Here is a 24,864-nt window from a genome sequence, read left to right on the forward strand (position 1 = left end):
AAAGCAAGCAGAAATGGCTCTACTATACTGTGAACCAAAAGTATAAGAAACAAAGAAGATTGTTTCATAAGGATAAAATGAACAATCCAGCTGATATTACAATGGTAATCTTTGGAGGTAACAATTGTAAACATACACACTGCACATTGGAGAGCTCAATTTTACAAAACCTCAGATAGACCACCGCACAGTAATAGTGTCTGATTTCAATATTCCACTCTTACAAATCCATCCAGATAAAAAAAAATCAACAAGGAAATTAAATGACAAGAATTAAATGACTCTAAAATCAAATGACTTAGCAGATACCTACAGAACATTTCATCAGGGACCTGCAGAATACACATTATTTTCAGCAACTCATGGAACTTTCTCCAAAATAGATAATATCTTAAGACAGAAATTCTTCCCTGGAAAAAACTTTTACAGGATCCCTTCTCAACTCATAGCCAGGCATAGTGATGTATATCTGTCATCCAACACCATGTGGGAGGCTGAGAATGGGAGAATCTCATTCCAGAAAAGTCTATGAGACTCAGTCTGCACAGAGGAAAGCTGGATATAAAGGCATGTACTGGGAGCGCAGCAATGTTGGGAAGCCTAAAGTAAGTAGCGCAGCAATGTTGGGAAGCCTAAAGTAAGTAAATTTTGGCTCAAGTGACCATATAGTTAGGAAATGAGACTCTACCTCAAAACTAATAGGGGAAAACAGGGACAGAGATGTGGCTTGAGAGCTATAATACAAGTCTAAGACACTCTAAGTGAGTGCCGTAGTCTATGTGGGGCAGATTCCTAGTCCATCACAGATCTAGTGCTAGGTTCTTTATTACCTATCCTCAGCCTTCACCACCACATGAATCCTAACACGGTTTCTTTTTGGGTCCTTTATGCTGCCAATCACCACTACCAACTGATTTTTATGCATGCCATGGATTTCTTCTGGTTTTAGACATCTGAAAAGGTCATTGCTTTTCAGATAGGATATAAATTAAAATATTAAAAAAATTGATCTTCATTTCTGTATAGGCTGGTAAGGCAGTATGTAACTGAACTTTAGATCAGTCTTCTCTTACCTGTATCTTTCTGCTTTACTTTTAAACCCACTGTAATTTCGTTTCACCAATCCCATAGAAAATACTGCTATGGTCTCAAATGGCTGAGTAGTCACAGGACACAATAAGTATTTTCCCAGTTTATAGTGTACTTCACATGGTGCCTATCTTCACTTTCTCTTTCTAAGCATCTACAAAACCATTTCTCCCAACTCACCACGCTTCCAGATGAGCTTTTTTCAGCCTCTCTTGAAAGCAATCGCTGGTGATTTCCAATCTTTGACTCTATGCATCAGTTTCTCTTGAACTGTAGAACAACTGCTAGTTTATCTAACTGCTTACTTAATATTTTACTACCACACTTCCCTAAGCACCTTAACCTCTTAGAAATGGAGTGTGGTTTCCCCTACACTCATTTTAAAGAAATGAAGAGGAATACAATGTCATCTTTACTGCCAAATAAGAGAGGTTTTACATCAATGGAAAGAATACTGGTTGGATATGGCAACAGGAACTAAATGAATTCTCATCCTAACTAGTTTCTAAGCATGTGGGCCATGGAGGGATAAATACTTTCAGGACTTTAAGACCTTATGAGAGAATGAGCTATCAGCATGATGGAGGAATAAATGTCCAGTGAAGAGAGTAAGTTAAATCGAAGTAAGTTAAATAGTAACAAAAAAGCAAGACTGAGAGTACAAATGGAGAGAGGAAAGTAGCTGAAAGAAAAAATGCAACAAATATAAACATTTGTTAAATATTTGTTGAGTTATTGACACAGCTTCCAGTCATCAACATTTTTTTAGAATCTATAGTACATGTATGGTGATGCTAAAGTCTGTAATTTTTTTGAAATACTAAAATATTTAACATCTAATTATTTTTCATTGGAGGAAGAGTTAGGTTAAACAACCTATTCTTTTGGAAAGAGGAAATTAGAATAAGGTACAGTGGACTTGGAACTTGAAGGATATAACCTAATTTTGTAAAAATTTAAAACTGCCTATTAGTTTGGTCACAGATGGCTAGAATTCCACTGAAGCACATTCTTTCCTTTTTCTCAAATTGCAAGGTTATCTATAAGGCAAAGCAGGATTTTCTGAGGGAGACAGTCATTAGACATTATTTCTATATGTCTATTAGAGAAAAAGTTTTGGCCATAAAAATTATGCATGATAAATGTGAGACAATCATTGAGGTGTAGAAACTGAGTTTCCCATACTGTGAATTCCTCCACTTTCAGGTATTTTATTCTTGGTGGCTGAGTGGAGAAATCCTCTCTGTTCGGATTCTCCTCTGCTTATGCTGCTGCTGCTGCTGCTGCTGCTGCTGTGAATGAAATCCAACTTGCCTCTCTGGGTTTCCTATCTTCTAAGATTCATGAGAAATGCTCCTCTATCTAAGAGTTCTGAAATCTGTCACCCCCACTTCATGGTCTTAATGAAGGGAAAAACGCAGTTCCTGTCTTCAGGATGCCACTTGCTCCCAGAGGTATGTGACAGTGTGTCTTCTTGTTGCTGTTGCTGAGCAGAGAGATTTTTCTGTTGTTTTCTGGACTCTTCTCAGCCAATCTGCAGACCCTTGTATCTATCTTTCTCTGTAGCATTCTGCATCATTCCATTTTGTAGCATGGATTCCTTATGTTCATGATAACAGAGATTGTTTAAGCTTGCCCTTGTTTTGAGGAGCTCCCAATCTGGTGTGTGATGTGGGCAAAAATGTGTGCTGTACAGAAAGATGAACAAAATGCTGAGATAGAACAAGAAAACAGCTGCCAGGAGGAAAGGAAAACCCAGAAACACTGGGGGGGGGGCAGGAATCTTACTGGGACTTTTCTTTCAGACTCTGAGCCTTCTCAGTTAACTTTTGAATCAGTAGTAGTTCATTTTATGCAGAAGCAGTTTTTATCTGTAACTCTGGTGAGTTACAGTTGTCACTTTATATGAAAGTGGCTTTGTTAATAAAAGTAAAGAAGCTCTCAACTAATGGAGGCATAACCATGTGTTGCAAATCCTTCATAAACATGTTACCAGTTTTTTGTAAGATTTATAATATGAGAATTTCCTCCGAGAGTCCAATATGACAGTGGTAGAGTTATAACTTTTAGCTGAGAAGGTGTTAAACATAAAGCAGGAAACAGTAGATGGCAAGTTAGAGATGAGAAGCATAGTGAACTGTCATACCAGCCCTAAGAAAGACGCAGCCATAACAGGAATATGGACTTGTAAATCTCAATGAGAATGAGGGAAGAACGTCGTTCTGTTCCTACAGCCAGATGTGTTGAGGGTCAGCCAAGAAGGAGGGAGAGATATAGACCATGACATACTATCATACTGTAGTTAAAGATGGATGCCTCTTTAGTGTTCTTTTAGATGTTTCAAGTATGCCACTAAGAGTTATAGCATTTAAAAAGATGCACAGCCGGGCACCGGTGTCTCATGCTCAGGAGGCTGAGATCTGAGGAATGTGGTTCAAAGCCAGCCTGTGCAGCAACGTCCGAGAGACTCTTATCTCCAATTAACACCAAAAAACTGGAAGTGGTGCTGTGGCTGAAGAGCTCAGGGACAGCACCCAGGCCCAGAGTTCAAGCCCCACAAAAAAAAAATAAATAAATAAAAGATGAAGACACAGAATACATATTGAGAACCACAGTCACAGTGCATTTAAAATGGATATATTCTTTGATCCTTTTGGCTGTCAGGTAGCCTACTAAAGTTTTTACATATAAATATCATCAGTTTCCTTTTTTACTCAAGCAATGGAACGTGAGAACCTATTAAAATTGGACGTTATTTTAGTAACTCTTTTTGGCAAAGCGAGTCCCCTCCTATTCGTTTCTCTATCTTCCTATCAAAAGCAAGAATATGAATTTGCCTGATTATTTTTTTAAACATCCTCTTGGGAATGTTCCAGCATAAATCACACAACCTGAAGAGCTTCATTTAAACAAACTTAACCAAATGCTTTGGATACATTTCAGAGTCAAGTTCTCTTCAACCAATATCTCATTTGTAAAAGAACAAACCACCACTAGAAGGAGCTAGGGTTTAAGAAATCGCAGCTCTAAACTGGGTGCCTGATGTAAGGGGTAGAATGCTATCCTGTGGAAAAGTGTAGCTTTGTGTTCATTTCAATGTCATGCAAGTTGTATCTGACTCTCCACTAACAGCAGTCATCTGCTCACTTGGCGACGACAATTAGATGAAGATTGAATTTGTTATGGGCCAATTTATTTAGGCTTTCCAATGATGACATTTGACCTTGGTATAATACTTTAAAGTGTAAAATTCTGTTCCCTGCATCATCTCCTGTGCTCTTCATTATAGGAAGAGATTTCTGGGGGAGAAATTGGTTCTATTTTTGAGATTAGTAGACTGAGGCAGGATGATGTGAAAGCCGGGAGGGTGCACCAGGATGGCTAACTCAGAACAAAGGAGGTTCCTGGGTTAGTTTTGCTCTTGACTTTTGGGTTGACTGTTGATAGTCTGAAAGTATCAACCTATTGCTCATCTGTGGCACAGCAGTAGACCCCTGCCACAATAGGAATATGTAGTAGAAAGAAAGGTATAGAGTATGTGCAGGTAGAAATCCCCCAAAATAAGCCAATGAAAGGGGGTTGTTTTGGCTCCTATCCTGAAAACTTGGGCACGTGTGATTTCTACCAGGCTGATGATTAAGCAAGGCTGAAAGGCAGACAGGCAAGCATCAGAGGCAAGTCCACAGTTTTGATGTGTATCAGCCTGTTCTGGTTTCATAACCTTACACACCGATCAGAGAGGTTGTTATTTAGCTTTAAAAAAAGTTAAATATGTATCTATACGTTTGTGTGTATATATTTGTGTATGTATATTATATATCACCATATATAAAAATATACACAATATATGTTATGTGTATTATATTAGTGTTTTTATATATTAAAATTTATGTATTAATGTATGCTCTGGTGTGTGTGTGTTTGTGTGTGTGTGTGTATTTTCCTGGCCTGCAAGTTGCTTGAAGAATTTATCAAATGTGGAACTGCATGGGCACCCACCGTAAAACCAACCCAAGATGCCTCCCCTGAAGCTGTCAGTCACTCTACAAGTCTACCCCCTTGCAATTACGGTTCAGACCCCGGCCCAGCTCAGGAACCCCGCAAACCGGATGCGGGGGCCGGAAGGTGTCCCCAGACCCTCAGAAGGGCCTTGAGCTTTGGTTTGAAGAGTACCAGAGAAAGTGGCATCGAGGCTCCCCTAAGACTTCTGGTGAGCGTGTTGGGGGTGGGGGTGGAGGTGGGGGAGTGGATATCGGCAGGTGCACCCCGGGCACATTTCCCTGCGGTGCCCAGAGGGTGCCGCTGGCGCCCCAACCTCGATCCACCACCGCCTGCGGCTTCCTGGGGTGCGGAGGGGGCCCCCTCGCCACCCACTCCCTCTCCTCGCCCCTCCCCGCCCCCTCCCTTTGCCCCACTCACTCCTCCCCTCTTGACCCCTCGCTCCCCTCCCCTCGCCCCCCACGCCCCCTCCCACCCCCGCGTGGTTGGTCTCCCGCCCGCCGGGGACGCGCGCCCGGCAGGGGGCGCCACGGGCCCGGGCGCGCGGCTCCCTCCGCCCACCCGGAGGCGGCTGCGGCGAGCCGAGCCCCGCGCGGGCGGTGAGTGCACGGCCAGGCGGCCCGCAGGAAGGGAGGCGCGGAGAGGGCGCGAGGGTGGCCGCCGGAGCCAGCCGCCGCCCCTACGCTGCCCGGCCCGGTGGGGCGCATGGGGCGCTCGGATCCCGGAACGCACGCGGGCCGCGCGTCCCGCCGCTGCCTACTGCGGTAAGGAGCCGAGCTGGGACGCCCCCCAGACCCCGAGCCGCCGGGCGAGGATGACCATGGCCGGGGGCAGAAGGGGACTGGTGGCCCCGCAAAACACGTTTTTGGAGAATATTGTCCGGCGGTCCAATGGTAAGAGGTGCATTTGGATTTCGGTTACCCAAGATTTTTAGAAAAATGATGATGATGATGATGATGATGATGATGATGGTGATGATGATGATTGAAGCAGTGCCTTTTTTTCTGACAGACGCCTCCCGCTGCCCCGGTGCCAGCCGCTGCTGCAGAATAGCGGGGAGTCTGTTTGGAGCGGGGGCTCGGGAGCTGGGGAAGTGTGGGGGGAGGCGGGGATGTGTGTGGGGCGCTGGGCAGGGCGGGGTGGGGGTCTGATGCGCCCCCCAGATCCAAGAGGGGAGAGATCTAGGGTTGCTGTTGAGGCCGCTTTCGCGCCCCCTTCGGTCTCATCTCCAAGACAGCTGATCAGCAAAGTACTGGGAAAAGTGACTGGAGGCTGGCCGCAGCGCGCGCGCCCAAGATCGCAACGAGCCTCGGCGCTGGAAGGACCCGGGGGCTCCGGACCTGCTCCTTCCGCGGGGGAGGGCCGGCCGCGGACACCCGCAACCCTGAGTCCTGGCCGCCCCCACCCTCCACCCGTGAAGCGCAAAGTCTGAGGCTCGGGTATGGGGAGGGGCTTGGGGACTCCGGGGTGTGGGCTGGGCTGGGCTGGGCTGCTGAGGTTCACCCCTCTGCGCCCTCCCCCCGCCAGTGTTTTATGCACTCTTGAAGTCCTGCTCACGATCAATTCCCAAACTCACCGAGCCTATTGATCGATTCGTGGTCCGATCCATCTGTCCCGCAGTACTTGTCTGTTTTCTCCGTAGCAAGGAGGGCGGGGAGGTTGGCGAGGGTCGCAGAGGCAGGGATGCGGCAGGGAAGGATTTCTAACGCCTTTTGGATCCCCAGCCCGGGGAAGGGATGAAGCGCTCTCGGGGCCAGGTGGGCGCTCTTGGCAGGTGGCGCCTACACCTGTTCATCAAACGCTACCAACCATGAAAGGAGCGGCGCCTAAGATGCTCTTTGCCCGGGGCTTGGACCCAGCTCCTTCCACTGGCAGATGACATTCTCCTACCCAGACACTAGAGGAGCTCACTCCGGAGATGGGTTTGGAGAAGGGGTACCTAACACGGTTTCCAGCCTTGGAGTGGAAGGTTAAAACCGTGAGCTTCTGCTGGGTTTTGGTTAGGGGTGTAGAGGAAGGGCACGAAAGTGACCTCTGCCACTAATAAGCACACTTCAATTAAAAAGCAACTTACACAGCGTGCATATATATGTATACACACACACACACACACACACATATGAAAAAGAGGAATCAACTAGGATAGCAAATCATGTATGTGTTAGCTAAGTGCTTTTTTAAAAAACAGCTATTTCTTTAGTGTGTGCCTCTTAAGAATGAAAGCATGAAAGGGTGTTTTTAGCCAATCTCTGCCTCTAAGATCTTCCTTTCTTAAACGAAGGTAGCTTTTAGAGCAAGTCACAGTTACCTGGGAATGCAAGAGGGAGTGGTAATTACTAAGCAAATAGCCACAATGAACTTTTCTGCCCTGAACACATCGAAGGTATTCATGGGTTTTAAATGCAAATCATTATTTACGAGTTACTGCACTGTACTTGCTTTTGTTACTGGTCCCCAGGGAGCATGGAGATAGTCTTGCAGATTAGAGGATGGTATTGTTAATGGTCCCACCGTTTATGTCAGTATTACCGACAGCTTCTTCTTTTGGTAGAGAGACAGTATCCTTGATGCTCTTGGAGAAACTCTATGATCTAATAGATACTAAATAGGTTAGAGCATGAAGAGTCCTACACACTGCAGACCTGCGCTCCTTGAGCTCAGGGGAAGAACTTGAGGGTCTGTAGCCCAGTGGGCAGAATGCCGCGTGGTGTAGCGGATCTTGGAGCTGTTGGCTTGGTGTAAGCAAAGCACACGTACCATATCAAAAACACATGGATGTGATTTTTTTTTTTTAAAACACTGCTATTGTTATCTCAACACCTGTCTCCAAAGCTTGATTTCCAATTAATTGACCAGCATCAGCAACATAAACAGAGCAGTTGAAAGAGTTGGGTGAACTCTAAAATTTCCTATTCTTTCAAGTGAGAAAGTGCTGATCTCCAAGTATGGGTTTATGATTTTAGTGATCCTTTTCACAATATTCAGTCAATAGGAGTTGACAAAAAATGTGAACTCTAAAAAAGAAATAGCACATGTATCTTCATGCATTGTGTTTTTACTGTGATGGAAAAAGTCTATTTTAAAAAATATTGATTGTATTCTTCTAAAATCCACTAGCCTATTTTTGGACATAAACAGCATTTTACCTTTAAATAGCAACCCCTTGTAATCATTTACATTAGGTATTTTATCCTAGTGGTCCCATGTGATGCTATTGCTCTTTCACAGACCTGAAGACAGAGTCCCAGGAAGATTAAACCATTTAGTGCCTGAGGCCATCCTTTTCTTATTATTAATCATCATTTCCTCCTCCTCCTCCTCCTCCTCCTCCTCCTCCTCCTTCTCATTCTCCTCTTCCTTCTCTGCTTCTTCCTCTTCTTCTTCCTCATTTCCTTATTTTTCCTCTGCCTCCTCCTCTTCTTCCTTTTCCTTTTCATCTTCCTCTTCCTTCTTTTCCTCTTCCTTCTCTCCCTCCTCCTCTTCCTTCTCTCCTTCCTCCTCTTCCTTCTCTCCCTCCTCTACTACTACTTTTTCTACTTTTTTTTTTTTTTTGCAGTGCCAGTGATGGAACCCAGAGCCTCCCACTTCATAGTCAAGTGCTCTACCATTGAGCTTTACCTCCCCCCTCATGCATCCTTCTTGGAGCACCATTGTTTTGGTCCTTGAAATGATTTTTCACCATGCCCCCAGCCCCCAAAGCTACCTACATTGTATGCTAATGTTTGGGGATAAATTGAATATCTGGTGTCTGAACATTATAGAAACATAAAGTGACATGAACTTTAGATACAATCTAGTCTGTCCCTCCTTCTCCACACTGTATAGATAAAGAGATCTCCAAATATGGAAGGGCAGAGCTGCCAAGGCCCTCAGCTCTTTGGCTGCAGTGTTGTGCTCTGTATACCACTCCATGCAGTAACATCCCTTGTATTGCCACTAATTCCCTCAAGAAGCGTAATTTCCCAGTGGAGATTAAATAAAATGTTACAACAACAAGAACAACATCCATTTTGGCTAACAGCCATGCTACCACATCCAAACAGAATAACAGGGCAAAGGAGAGGCCAAATTCTGTTTTCAGGAAGTACAGGCTTTTCACATTTGGCAGTGATTTAGGAGTTGGCGGGGGCAGGATCAGGGCACCACACATTCAAGTCCCTTCTCACCAGCTATGGCCCTGAATGCATGACAGTTAGCAGAGGAGGTGAAGTGTCTCTAGTGCTTAAGGAACTAAGAATCCTAAGGTTAGGAAATTTCCTTGTTTATTAAGAGAAAGAATTAGAAAAAGTTAAAGACAGATCAGGGAAGAGAAAGCAGTTATTTCTCCTCTGTTCATTTAACAGAAATTTACTGATTGTGTGTGTGTGTGTGTGTGTGTGTGTGTATGTGTATGGTAATTCCAAGGTTTTGAACTCAGGGTCTTCTGCCTGCTAAGCAAGTGCTTTACCACTTGTGACACAAACATAGTCCTTTTTGCTTTAGCTATTGTTATGCATATTTTTATTGTAAAGATCCTGTACAGAGGGGTTACAGTTACATGAGTAAGGTAATGAGTCCATTGCCTGTCCAGCATTGTTACCTTTGTTTTTCCCTTACCATCCCTTTCCTCCCCACCTCCCCACCTCTCCGACTCCTCCCCCCCCAAAGTTGTAACATAGTGTCTTGTACATCTTTTCAACATAGTGTCTTGTACATCTCATTGTTATAATGGGTCAACCTGTATCCTTATTTCAGCATTTTGTTATTTCTCTTCCCCTTCCCAAATTAGAAAAATGTATATACAAGATTCAGGAAACCGACATCAAATACAGTGAAAACAGGGGTTATACCATGGGAGAAGAACATACAAAAGAAATAAAAAAATCACATAGTACATTATATATATATATATATTATATATATATATATATATATACACACATTAAAAACAACAGCAAGAAAGATAAAACCTCTTGTATCCCTATCTTGGGGTTCATTTTGCTTATCATCATCTTACATGGTCATATGTACATAGCTTTTGACCTTTCTGCTTGTCCTATACATATACTAGCTATTGCAAATAAGGGAAACTATGGGACCTATGCTGCTTTGGGCCTGGCTTACTTCAGTTAATATATTTTTTTCCAAGTCTTTCCATTTCCTAACAAATGGGGCAATGTCATTCTTTCTGATGGAGGCATAGAATTACTATATATATATATATATATATATACATATACATATACATATATACATATACATATATATATATCTATATATCTATATATATATATATCTCACATTTTCTTAATCCATTCATCTACTGAGAGGCATCTGGATTGGTTCCATATCTTAGCTATGGTAAATAATGCTGAGATAAACATAGTTGTGCTGGTAGCTTTAGTTTGGCCTTGTTTGAGATCGTTTGGGTAAATGCCCAAAAGTGGGATTGCTGTGTCATAGGGGAGCTCTATGTGTAGTCTTTTGAGGAACCAACATACTGCCTTCCAAAGTGGTTGAACAAGTTTACACTCTCACCAAAAATGTAGTAGGATTCCCTTTTGGCCACATCCCATCCAGCATCTGTTGTTATTAGATTTCTTTATTATTATTATTTATTTGGCCATGGGGCTTGAACTCTGGGCCTGGGCGCTGTCCCTCATCTCCTCAGCTCAAAGCTAGTGCTCTGCCACTTGAGCCACAGCACCACTTCCGGTTTTCTGGTGGTTTATTGGAAATAAGAGTCTCACAGACTTTGAACTGCGATCCTCAGATCTCAGCCTCCTGAGTAGCTAGGATTGCAGGCGTGAGCCACCAACACCCGGTTAGTATTATTTTTTAAAGCTAGGGTCTCACGCTTTTGCCTGGGACTGGCGTTCAATTGCCATCTTCTTACCTCTGTCTCCTGCATAGCTTTGATTATATCTGTGAACATGCCCAGTTTGTTGTTTGAACTAGAGTCTCAATAATTTTTTCCTTTCAGTGTAGCCTCAGACCATGATCCTTCTATCTCTACTTTCTTAATAGCTGAGATTTTTAAGATGAATCATGACACCCAATCTTACCTGGACATACTGATTGGACATGGTATAATGGAAAACAAGAAAACCACTTTACTCTTAGTAAGTTACATTCTGGTGAAACATGGCTCAAAGTCCTTGACTGGCCTGTCAATGTGTTTTAGGAACATTTGTCAGATGTTTACTGGTGCTGCAGGTGCTGAAGTCGATTTTAACTTCCTTTGATGTAATTGAGGACCATTGGAAGGGAAAATTTGATCATTATCTGATATTTGGATTGTTATCTATAGTCAGGAGTTATAAAGAATCCCCATTTAAGTTGAGTTGGCTTATAATTGTATCAGTGATCACTTAAAATCTTCTTGGCTTTGTTGTCAGATATGCAAAGCCTATCTTTATGTTCATGTTAGAAAGTGTTGTTCCAGCATAGCTTTTGAAGGGCTACAGGCACTCATTGTCAGAATGCTCACAGAAATAAATAGGAGATCTGTGTTAGGAAGGCTGGCAGACCATGGTTCCAGGAAATTGCAAAAATATTACTCAAAATGGTCCCCTTCTAGGCAGAACATATGTGTTAGTGTTTGGGATCCTATACCAAGCAATCGTAGGTGCCAGTAAGAATCTATGCACATTAACAGGAGTGAAATGCAGCACATTTTGGTACAGATTTATGTACATGTATAATTTACAGATTGCTAAGTCAGCTGTGTTTTTGTATAGTGTTAAGTTGGTTCAGGTTGTTGATATAATTAGGATGAACGCTGTGGGTAATGTTGTGTCGCCTCATAGATGTGTTAAGCCATGGCAATGTTTATAAAACAAAAAACTGGTTAAAATACGTGGGTTGTGGGCTCTGAAAGGGAAATGGATGGTAATCTGGATCATTTCCAGTTTAACAGCTTTTTTCCCTTGTAGTAGGATCTAAGGTAACCTTCAACTGTCTTTCTCTCAGAGTGTTCAAAACCTGAATCTAGTGACTGGTGCTAGCTGGGGGATTGAGAGTATAAAGCCTTTCGATTTAACTAAGACAATAAAGCTTCTAATCTCTGTGACTTTTAATGAAATCACCTATTTTAATAAACTCTCTCAAAAGAATACATGAATTTGAGACTGACTATTAGTAAATTGAATCATTAGTTTCATTCTTTCTGATACCAGATCTCATTTATGGTGGTCTTCCTATTTGAAGATGCTCAAGTCTTTCCTTCTCCTTTATTTTTGGTTAGTCAATGGCTTGAGAATAAACATTTCAAATCTATATTAGTTATTTACTCAAAGGAAGCCTTTTCATAAGATGGACCTTTGCTTTAGGCATTCAGGATATTATTTGTCTTGGTTTTGTTTTACTAAGTGGCTACAACTGTAACTGGTATGGCCAAGAAATGGAAACACATAGTCTTAGATCAGAGAGACATTCTATACAATTCTTCGTGGAGTGTTTGAATCTTCATCCTGCCCAGACATCTCTTCCAGTGATTATCTGGCTAGCCTGACTAGCTGCAGGAATAAGGCCCTCACTTCTTCCTGAGGAATATTTGGTTGTAAGCAATTACAATTGTGAACTAATTTCTTTGCACTCCCCTTCCTAGAACTCTAATGTTCTCTCCCTTCATCCTTTGTTGTTTGATCTCACCAAAATCTGTCCTCAACTTTTTTTTTTTTCAGATATAGGATCTAGCTAATGGTTTCATAGCCCCCCCCTCCCTTGCTCTTTCCTCCCCCTTCTCCTTTTCTTTTTTTGGTAATAGTACTGTGGCTTGAACTCAGGGTCTATATGCTGCCCTTCAGCTTTTTCACTCAAGGCTGGCACTCTACTAGTTGAGCCATAGCTTTACTTCTGTCTTTTTGGTACTTACTTCATGACTCTAATGAACTTTCCTACTTGGACTGGCTTTGAACTATCATCCTCAGATCTCAGCCTCCTGAGTAGCTTGGTACTCAGTACCATGCTCTCCTGTTTCTTTAATAGTGACTGTTCACACAATCTAGTAACTAATGAAATGAGGTTGTTTAGGGTTGTGTAATGAGTGAGCACATGACCCAAATGAAATGGAAACAAAACTTGCTGTTGTCCTTTGGGGAGCTAGATCTACGAGGTTTAAACATTCTCACTGTGAGCTCTCTCACACGTGATTAGGAGTGACGTGAAAGACTTGTACCCTTAGGATTATGTGCAAAGGGCACATGCAAGGCTGGTGTTTCTTTTCCTTTTTAAATTTTTTTTGGTCTGTGTGTGTTTAGGAAATTCATTTTCTTGTAGTGCAGTAAACTCTGGGGACAAAAATTATGTAAGAATTGAAGCTGGAAGGACAAAGGAACTACAAAATACAGGATTTGTCTTTCAGTGAGAGAAATGAAACAAAAGGACTGAAGGAAGATAAAGATTTAGTAAAAAGAGTCAAAAAATTAAAGGAAAATTAGCACAAAAAGCAAAAGCTTGCTTATTATTTCAGTGCATGGCTGATGTCTTGTAAGTTTGATACTGTTTGGGAATTCCAAAATCAGGAAAACTCTTTATGATGTTGAGTTTCATGAAAGAATCCATGATGAAGACAAATATGCATTATAAATCTCTCTAAAGATTTAAGAGATGTTACACTGACTCAACGCTTACTACGTTTTTTACCCTTGCAAACACACCTCACCCAAGATTATTCTTAGATTTTATAGCTATGTCTTTTTCTTTTGTCTAGTTGGGTGTGGGATGACCAGATTTTGTAAGTTGCTAAAAAGATTACAGAATGTGTAAGCTTTGTTTTGATAGGGTTGATGTTTCCTCTAAAATAAACTACATTCCTCTTGCATATCTCATTGCTCTGTCATCTTTAGTGAGCTATCTTGGATTCCTCATACATTGTTATAAATTTTTAACTTATTCTAGATGCTGGAATTTGTTTGATTCTCTGGTTGTTGTGTGAGTGTAGTCTTGCTGAATAGATCAGTCTGGCCAACATCAGTGTTTCCCAAGGATCTGCACTGTAACCATCAAGCACTTATATTAACAACAGTTAGTTAAAGTTCTTCTGATTGGCTATTATAGAGTTATGCCAATAGTCAGATTGCTTACTCATACTGTGATTTTCATTATGTAAATTAAATGACAACTCTTTTGATTAGTCCTGTACTGCATAAAATTGATGCTCAAAAATTAACTGAGCCAATCCTATCATTATTAATGTAATTATTGAGCCTGTAAATCATCATTTCTCACAGCTCTTTAGAAGCTCTTTTTAAAGCTCTTTAACAGGTGTTTCTGATTTTTGTTTTTTAGTTTTGTTTTGTGAGACGGAGTCTTGTTATGTAGCCCAGACTGGTGTTGAACTTACGATCCATCTTGCTTCTGCCTCTCCAGTAATGGGCAGGTGTATACTACTCTGTTTAGCTCTGATGCTTGGGTAAAGAAGAGAAATGGCCTAATTTCCTCCTTTTCACAGAGATGAAGTAGGCATCTTCCACTGGCCTTCTCAAAGTGCTGGAGTCAGCTTTGGAAAGCTGATACCATGTTGGCAAACTTTCCTGTTGCTTATCTCCTGCTTAACTATGTCTTATACCAAGAGTGAGTGTGGAGATGGAATTAATTTGAGTGGTAAGCATCCATTTGTGTCTGTTAAGTTTCTCTTTTACTTTTTTTGTGTGCCAGTTCCTGAGTTTGAACTCAGGAACAGGATGCTGTCCCTATGGTCAAGGCTAGTGCTTTACCATTTGAGCCACAGCTCCACTTGTGGCTTTTTGGTGGTTAGTAGGAGATAAGAGTCTCACAGACTTTCCTGCCCAGTCTGGTTTTGAATGGCAATCCTCAGATCTCAGCCTCCCGAGTACCTAGGATGACAAGTGTGAACCACCAGTGCCTGGCCTCTCTTCTACTTTTGATTGCTTGTAGCATTAGTGGACCTGAATTGATTGAAGCTGGATGCTGCCATCTGCCATTAAGGATGTACTTAGAGCTTCTATATGAGTTAATGATTTGCATATCTTCTGTCTAAATTGCTAGGGCCACTGTCTGGTCTTTTTGCAATCTGCTCTGTGTCCTGGGAGACTCTCCTGTACAGATGGTATCTCTAGATGCCATTGCTTTTTGGCCCCTGGGTAGGGAATATACCACATGATGCAGGAGGGGAGAGAGAAGTAGTGATACTTATTCTCCTAGTTCCTACCATATGAGGTAACCTAACTCTTCTCTCTGACTGAAGGTTACATCTCCTTGGGTTTGGCTGGGGAATGGAGGCTTCAAGCTTCTAGCCATTTCTAGACTTAGGTCTTAAGGTTTTCCTCAGTGCCATGCTGGAGTAGGCTATGCAGGCTGGTACTGCCTCTGAAGATGTGATTGTTTCCCATTATTTATTTATCTCTCTATTTTTTGTGTGTGCTGATTCTGGCTTGAACTCAGTCACTTTCTCTTAGCTTTCTTCTCAAGGCTAGGTCTCTACCACTTGAACTATAGCTCTACTTCCAAAGATGTGATTGTTTTCTATTCCTGGTTTGGGGACTTCACCTTGGTACCTTAGAATATGCCTTGCTGTGAGTATTTGGCAAATGCTGTAAGCCAGGTCTCTATTTCTACTGGGACTAGCACATTAGTACCATATCTCATGCATATCTGTGTAAATAGTTCCTTTATTAATCAAACATTCCTCAACTTACTCATTGGGATGTATTATGCTTTCCTCTTGAGACTGATCATTAGATGAAGTTGTTTTTTAGCCTAGCCAGGTGCTGGTGGTTCACAGCAATAATCATATTTATTTGGGAGGGTTAGATTGAGAGGCCATTCTAGGGATACATGTGAGACTCAGTTTTCAAACAGCCAATGACTGTAGTGGTATGCACTGATCATCCTAGCTACATAGAAGGCTGGGATCTAGAGAGGTGTAGTTCAAGGCCGGGGAAAATTCTGTGAAACTCTATCCCAATGGAAGAAGCTGGATGTGGTAGTATGAGAATATCATCTCACTTAGGGTGGGAGGCAGAAAATAGGAGGACTGTGTTCCTGGTGCATATCTGGGCAGGAAGCAAGACCCTATCTCAAAAATAACCAGTGGGAAAGAGGGCTGAGGACGTGGCTCAATGGGAGAGCACTTGTCCAAAAAATATAAGGCCCTGAGTTCAACTGCCAAAAATACTTTCTCAGCCTTTCATCTAAACCTATGTGGGTCATAAGTGTGAACTTGGTGAGCTGATGGACAGTCAGGTATTCATAAACACACCTGTGTTCTTTCTCTGAGTTGGTCACTTACATACTTGGTACAAGACTTTCATGTTCATTTTCTGTATTTTTTTTGCTTGCATAATCTCATAAGTCAAGGATGAACATGGTTAAATAGGAAGGTAATCTAAAGCATTAGAAGTCATCTATTCAAATCACCAATTATAACGATGATTATAATCCAGACCTTGGGGGAAAATCCCATAGCCTTTCTTACCTCTGTGCTAGGCCATGTGCAGAAGGTTTAGTATGTATCTCCTCTAATTTTCACAATAACTCTGATCTGTGGGTACTATTATCATCCCCATTTTATAAATGAAGACACTACAATGCAAAGGAATTAAGTAAACTGGCATGCATTAATTTCTGGTAGGGGGAATCTTTAGAAACTTGTTAGAAATACACATTCTCAGGCCTCACCTCAAACCTAGTGAATCAGGAATCTATGATTTATTAAGTCTTCTAGGCAATACCAATGGACACAACAGAGAGCCACTACCTTCGTTAGAACTCTATTCATTTCTTCATTTGTGAGATAAATGCTTTGCTGTCAGGTATGTGTATAGATGGAAGGCGTGTGTGTGTGTGTGTGTGTGTGTGTGTGTGTGTGTGTATATTCTTTCCTATATTGACTTTGAGTCAGAGGGTTAAAAAAAGAATTTTAGAGAAAACAAGTGTACTTAGGGAACAACAGAGCCTTAGAAAAGTTCTCTTGGCTTTCAGTGTAGTGTTTGATCTTTTTCAGTCTCCCTGTAATATTAGGTTAATCTTCCCTAGGTATTGATGTTCCAGTAAGAAGATTTACAGTTGTGTTCTTCTTTGGTAGGTTCAGTTGTTAAGTAAGCAAGAAAGAGGATCATGAAGGATTGAGAGATGGGACAGTGGGTGGCTGAGTGATGGGTGGGGGGAAAGTCAGAGAGATCTTGGTTCTGATATTTTCTCTAGCCCAATATGTTTTAAAACATTTCAATCTGTAATATTGTTTTCTATGCCCCAACACACCTCTGGCTCTTGATCTTCCTTTCTCTCTTCCATTTCTCATGGGCTCTCTCCAGAGGTGTGCATTCTCAGTCTGTCACTCATTCCACATCTTGCTGTTCATCTCCTGCCATTGGGATTCAACAGCCTCTGGATTCTGCTTTTGCACTTGCTGTTGGCCAGCCCTCCCTCCCCATGCTCATGCTCCTCTTTCCCCCCATTCTCTCCTCTCCTTTCTCCATCTGTCTTCCTATCTCTCTCTGTCTGTTACCAACTGTGTCCATTGCTTGTCTGCCTTTTGTCTGTCCATTTGCTATCTTTCTGCCACTGGGAGCCATCTATTTTTGTCATGGTCTCTGTCTGTTGTGGCTGTTTGTCACCATCTGTCCCTGTTTATTGTCTGTCTCTATAGGCTCTACCGCCATCTGTCCATCTCCGGCTTGTCTGTCTGTCCAGTTCTCCTTCACATGGCCTCATTTGCTGCTCCTCTGTGTATTTATTCATACTCTTCATTTCCTTTTCAAGACCACCTTTTTCTGTGTGCCTACTAGCAGGTATGTGATGAAAGATGCCAGTTCAACTCTTGGCCTTCATGTCTTAGTTTTTGTTTTGAAGAAAGACTCTAAGTGAACCATTCCTGAAGCTAAATTGTTGAAGCAATAGTTTACTCCTGGTTTAGTTTTCTGTGACTGGGGCCTGGGTGGGAAAGTGGGGTGTGGAGTTACACCAGATGCAGGATGAAAGAGGGGAACGGGCAAGCTAGGCACAGCTTTCAGGAGGAATAGAATGTTCCCATACTCTTACCAAGAGTAGATGATCAAATATTTGTTATATAAAACTTAGCTTTTCTAAGTATTTTTTTCTATTTTCTCTAATGCAATATCCTATTCTTACTTAGAAAAATTTAAAATAACACAGGAGGCAAATATAAAATTGACTTTGGAAAGAAATCTTTTAATAATTAAACCTTTAATTAATTAATATTTTTTACAGTGCTTAAACCACATTTTTTTTTTTTTTTTGCAGTATTGGAGCTTCAGCTCAAGGCCTTGTCTTGGAAGGCAATGTTTTGCCACTTCAACCATGTCCCCAACTCCTTTTTTAAAGTTATTTTTCATATAGGATTTTCTGTTTTTGCCAGGACTAGCCTCAAACTGAGATCCTTTTAGCTGTGGCCTCCCATATAGCTTGGATTACAAGTGCATGCCACCACATCTGGCTTGAGTCTCTTGTTTTTTGACTTCTGGGACTCAATTTTCTTTGTGTGTGTGTGTTATTCAATGATGGTCTAAGGCTTAACCTACCTACATACCTATAATATAATGTGTATGTGTATATGTGTATATGTGTCTGGTGTATGTGTTTGTGTGTATGTGCTAGGAAATTATCATTACTATAAAATTGAGAATAAAATATCTGATTGATAAAGCTATCAAACCACTTTTTAGCAACTGACCTCATAAACAAATACAGTAGCTCAACCTATCACTTTTCTTATTAAGTAAAATAACATTCAGTAATAAAATGTCTCTCTGACTCATTTTTGTATATATTTTCATTCCCTTCCATACTGGTCATGAAACTGATTTATCTATTTTTCTTGTTTAAAAATACTTAATTTGATCCTGAATGAAGACAGCAGTCAGGCTTTCAAACCTATGTTCTTAGGGGTAACTACTCAGCAAACGAAGCGTTTGAATTTCCTTTTGAAATTGAAACCTCTCTATTGTAATTTACTGACTTAATAAAAAATGCATTTCTGTAGGATGTTAAAATCACAGACAAAGCAAATAATTATTGAATCTCTTGGGAGTTTAGTTTGTTTTACACAAAAATTGGGCCCTTGACAGTTTAGTGGAGTTATATCCATGGAACTTTATTGCTAAGGAATAAAAGCCACAAAATGACTTTTGCCAATATTAAGATTTTAGGTGTTTAATTTAGATGTAGCACACTGATTTAGCTTCCTGATTTCTCATTGCTTTCTCCTCATTCTCTTGAAATATCATAAAATCTTGATCTGTTTTTTTTTTTTTTCAGATGGGTAATAGGGCTTCCACTCAGGGCTTTTTTGGCATTCTGCCACTTGAGCTGAACCTTTAATTCCAGCTTTTTGCTGTTTAATTGGAAGTGGAATCTTATAGACTTGTCTGACTAGATTGGTTCTGAACATCAATTCTCAGATCTTAGCTTCTGAGTAGTTAGGATTACAGGTGTGAGCCACCATTACTCAACTCTGACTTTTTCCCCCTCCCAAAGTCATTTGTTTCTGGTCTGGCTTTACTTAGCTCTAGTAAATCAAACTATGTCTTCTTGGTCTTTTCTGGTCTTTATATTCACAATTTTTGTTCATATCATTTATCTCTTTTTTTGTTGGTGGCGCTAAGGCTTGAACTCAGGGCCTTGTGCTCTTACTTGGCTTTTTCACTCAAAGTTGACACTCTACTATTTGAACCATACTTCTACTTCTGGATTTTTATTGGTTAAATGGCAATAAGAGTCTCTTAGATTTGTCTGCCAGGGTTGGCTTTAAACCTTGATTCTCAGATCCCCACCTCCTGTGTAGTTAGAATTACAGGCATAAACTAATGGCACTTGGGCTTATTGATCTTAATCATATCTTTCTTTTTTTAAGGAAAGGAGCATATATTTTTTACTCAATCTTGCTTTTCATAGGAGCACTGGTTCCTTTGCAATCTATAACATAACAAAGTGTCAGGAAGATGTGTGTTCTTGTAAGTAAAAGATCACAGGTTATTAGAAGTATATTGTGAAGTATTTACTACGGTCCTTTAAATAACCAGTGTTGGCAGGGAACAATAAATTCACATGGACCGCTCACTAAATGTGCCTTTTATCTGTGTAATTGCCCAAAACTGAGTCACTTTTCTAAGTCATTGCTTTAGTTAGTTTCTCCTTTGTTATTTGTGGTAATTATGATGAAAAGCAATTTTCTAATAATTTCCTTTTAGACTATTTCTGTGTTGTGCTTTATGGGCAAGTGGTAGGTTGCAATCATTCTGACTCATGTGACTCTTGCACTGAAACTTGCCTCACGTGCCATGGATGGAAGGAACTTTTCATCGTCAGGGGGAGGGGAGACTTTTTAATTTGTAGAGAATGTTTGTTTAATTCTGTGAACGGGAGGAAAACTGTGTGGGCTGAGCGAGGTTGATTTTAGGAAATCTTACATTTAATTGCATGCAATCTTATGGCTACAGACCTTCAGGGAGTAAAAAGGCATCATCAGAAAGAGGCAGTAGACACTGGCTAATTTGCATCAAAAGCTTGGAGACATCAGGCCCTTTCAGATGCGAACCAGTGAATAAATCATGCCAAGGGCAGCCGGGTTGAGCCTGCACATTTTACTGAACAGCATAGAAAGAGCTTGATCACTTCAGGTAAGGTGACTGTGAATTCAGGCTCCCTACAGAATGGGCTGTTGGCTGACTAGAAGTTATACATTCTACTTGTACAAAATGTACCATTGGCCTTCTGATTCCCCCCTTTTTTTGGTTATTATGATGATGATTTACATGTTTATCTTTAAGTAGTCATACAAAGGGGATTCAATTCAACGTGTCAGTGTGAGAGTACAACGCATCTTGATCAATGTCACCCCTTTCATCATTGTCTCCCATCGCCCCTGTAGCCATGGGTTCCACATAGAGTAAAGTGCCTTTGCATTGTATTAGGCCTTAAAAATGATGTAGTATCTGGGAGGAATGTGTGTAGGTTTTTTGCGAACATGATACCATTTGACACAACCCGAACATCTGTAGATTTTAGTATCCTGAGAGGGGATCATGGAATGAACCCCAAATACCACGGAGGGATGAATGCATGGATATTAAGAATCTGGTTCTTGGGGCTGGGAAGCTGGCTTAGTGGTAGAATTCTTGCCTTGCATGAGGCCCTGGGTTCAATTCCTCAGTACTACATCAGTACAAAAGCTGGAAGTGGCGCTGTGGCTCAAGTGGTAGAGTGCTAGCCTTGAGCGGAAGAGCTGAGGGACAGTGCCCAGCCCCAGAGTTCAGCCACCACAACTGACAAAAAAACGAAACAAAACAAACAAACAAAAAAAACCTCTGGTTTTGACTAGAGTTATTGATTCCAAGAACACATTTAAGGTGTGTGTGTGTGTGTGTGTGTGTGTGTGTGTGTGTGTGTGTGTGTGCGCTGTGCCAATTCCAGACCTAAGCTTCAATGTATGGCTTCTGAATGTCTGCTTTTGCATTCTTGGAAGCCCAGAGCTGCTAGGTGAAAAGTCCAGCTATGCTACTGGATGCCAGCTGGTCAAACTGAGATCTTGCAACTACATGAGAATTAAGGAATCTAGTCAATAATGAAGCCAATAGAAGAATGAAGGGTAAAAGCCACCCTGTTAACTTACTCTTCCCTGGCAATCCCCAGGGTCCCTAGAGCACCATCTGAAAGAGTAATGGCAAGGACAGGTTGGATTCTTATGGCCGTGAGTCCCTAGGATGAACTGTGTGGCTAAATTCCTTCAGCTCTGTGGAACTGGAGCTGGGAAAGGGATATTGAACTATAGCTCTATGCTTCTGGCAACAATAAATCTGGCTCTATGAATAGCTGGGCTCATAACAAAGAATAAATTAGATAATGTCTTTCTGCAACCTCCAAGCCACCCGTCTATCTGAAGTAATCAATCAGTCATTACTCTGAAATATCACTTCTCTATACGCTTCACTCGGTAGGGCCTGAGTCACTCCAAGAACAGTGAGAAAACATTCAGAGCGTAACATTCTCAGCTTAGGTGATGAACCTTGTATCAAGTTTCTGCTCAGTGGAATTATTTGGAATTGGGGATGAGTGGAACGTGCCATGCGAATGTAAAACTCTATAATATTGTCCAAGTATTTCTGCTAGAAATAAATCCTATATTGGGGGGGTCGTCCATTTGTACATATTAAAAACACTTAAAGAGCCAAGTGTTCATGGCTCAAGCCTGTAATCCTAGTTACTTAGGAGGATGAGATCTGAGAGTTGTGGTTCAAAGCCAGCCTGGGCAAGAAAGGCCATGAGACTCTTATCTCCTATGAACTATCAAAAAAGCCAGAAGTAGAGCTGTAGCTCAAGTGGTAGAGAGCTAACTGTGAACATAAAAGCTCAAGGACAGTTCAAGCCCACGAGCATAAACATTTTTTTTTTTGCAGAACTATGGTTTGTAAATTCTATACCTCCTGAAAAATCCCTAGTAGATTCAATTTTGATGAGAACAACACTTAGCCTTCTATACCAGGAGTTTCCACCGAGAGAAAGGTGTATCTAGACATTTCTAGAAAGAAGAAAAGTTGGAATGCATACTTTTGACCTCTCTCTTTACTCCTCTCTGTCTACCTCAGTAACCACACTGATCAAGCTGCCAGTAGGCACCTCAAGAGCAAGAACAATCCGCACAGTGTCTTTTGGCTTTCAGAGTTGTCTGTGTAGCAGGGTGAAGATGGTGTCTCCTGGAGGTACTCAGAGCCTGCTTGTAACAGACTCTTCTAAACTGTGCCTCACCAGTTCTTAGCAATATAGTTCAGTAACTCAGGGGCTAGAGGCTGATGCCTACGCTTGAGAAGGACAAATGCCATTGACATGTTCAGTAATGCAGCCTAACAATAGTGGAGCTGACACTATTTTTTTTGACTCTCCAACAATCTCCAGTTGAGTAAAAACATGGAAGAAATGAGGTAAAATGGGCTCCAACCTGATACCAAAAACCAAAGTGCTGACTCAATAGAGTACTTCCTGTTTCCTAGTGCTGCCAACCATACCAGTGAGGCTCTTCATGAGTACCTCCAGCGACAGAGGCAATGTGGTCCCTTCCAGATTTGGTGCTATGCAAGGCTTTCACTTGGTTCCCTCTTTTGAAAAAGTTTTTTTTTTCCCTAGACCATAACAACCTCGCTTACCTGTCTCAGGTCCCCTACTCTGGGACAGCTGGTACAGCCAGAGCCTCTCTGTAAACAACTGAGATTACATTGGTTTCCTCCAGTAAACCCAGTCTTTTCATGTTCCCTTGACTCTGGGAGCCACTGGAGCCCAACTTCTGCTAATTTCCCTAAAGCATACTGAAGAAGTTACCCTTAAAAGAATTTGCTTTTGTGTTTGTGATGGTTAATTTTATGTGTCACCTTGACTGGGTGACATTCAGTGCCAGTGGCTGATGTCCACATTGGATGTTTCTGTGAGGGCGTGTTTGGTTGAGCTTAGCATTTCACATGAACTATAGAATTCTTTTCGATCTATGTGAAAAATGCCATTGGAATTTTGACAAAGATTGTATCAGATCTATACGTGTTTTCAGGTAATATGGTTATTAAAGCCACCCGATTTTTTTCCACCCATGAACACAGGTTATAGTTCCATTTATTTGTGTGAGAGATTGTGTTTTTGATGTTTTGTTCAACAGTGGACTACTTTCCTAATTAAGTTTTGCTTGGCTTCAAATTAAGTTTCCATTTTCTGACTGTGGGAAATAGTAAATTATCCCAAAGTTGTTTATGTTTGGCTGTGGATATCTGTGCATTTGTCACTACACCAGAGCTCTCTTATTTGGCATTCCCATTCACTGGGAATATGGGCTAGCCACCTGGAAGAACTAAAAAAAACCTATCAGCATTTATGCAATTTTACAGGAGATTTCTACTTTGGAGTCTGTTCTACAGCATGCACTCTAGATCTAACTTGGCAATAGTCTTTGAGTAACTCAGTCTCTTTGGGTTTTGACTTTCTCCATTGCTTCTCTCTCCAAGAAACAAGTGACATTTGCAGCCTCTGGTGCTGTAGATTCCTGATTCAGGAAGCTATTTTCATCTCTACTTCCTTGATTCTCTGGCAATGGTCCCTAGTCTGCTGACCATTGGCTGTGCAGCTGACCTGCTGAATCCAAGTTTGTAGCTGGTGAACTTATGTTCTGTTTTCTTGGATTGAACAGAATTTGGTGGTGCCCTGGCCCCAACCTAACACAATGATGCCTCTGTCTCTCTATTTTTGTTCTCTTTCTCTATGTCTTTCTCCCAGGTATCTTCTTTTTCTCTTTATGTTTTTGCTGCTCCTACAGCTCACCCACAATATTTGTCTACTTCATCCCATTGAAGTTGGTTTTAGGCTTGGGCAGTTAGACACGAAGTCCTTGAATATAGCATTAGCAGACTCTGTTATAATCGCCATCTGTACATCCAACTTCAGGAGCTACAAGGAAGATAGGAGCTTCTAGATCCCAGGGGAATGGAGGCAGGTCTAGGCCTCCTTACTTGGCCAGGTTTGCTGTGTGTCAGCCATTTATTTGCTGTGTTCTCTCCCACCCTTGAGTGTCAAATGGGAAGCCAATCTCAAATGCCTCTCTTCTACTCCAATTTTATTCATCCTTCCTCAGTTCCTTTGTATGACTGTGTAGAAGTAGGGACGCTCTAGAAACAAGTCAGTTATAAGAAGTAAGAGTTGATTGTTTTCAAGCAAGAGAAGAGATAAATATTGGAGAAGCAGATAGCAGAACCCAAGCGTCCAGAGGAAGTACATTGCCTCCATTCACATCCTTATTCCCTGAGGGCATCGTTGTATATTGTGTGGGAAAATAATGATGCC

General features: G+C 41.5%; 1 protein-coding gene across 2 annotated transcripts in view; it reads left to right on the forward strand.

Moving 5' to 3' along the window:
• The first annotated feature begins 5,762 nt into the window (after positions 1–5,762).
• Kcnh1 (potassium voltage-gated channel subfamily H member 1) overlaps positions 5,763–24,864 on the forward strand; it is a 313,617-nt gene continuing 294,515 nt past the window's right edge. Inside the window, exon 1 of one of the 2 annotated variants that reach the window (XM_042682005.1) lies at positions 5,763–5,981. In XM_042682005.1, coding sequence (XP_042537939.1) covers positions 5,903–5,981 — 79 coding nt within the window. In that variant the 5' untranslated portion in view covers positions 5,763–5,902. The remainder of the gene's footprint in view (positions 5,982–24,864) is intronic. The other variant, XM_042682007.1, reaches the window with a different exon arrangement.

Source organism: Dipodomys spectabilis, unplaced genomic scaffold, assembly GCF_019054845.1.
Source record: "Dipodomys spectabilis isolate Male_0828 unplaced genomic scaffold, ASM1905484v1 ptg000069l, whole genome shotgun sequence".
Lineage (NCBI taxonomy): Eukaryota > Metazoa > Chordata > Mammalia > Rodentia > Heteromyidae > Dipodomys > Dipodomys spectabilis.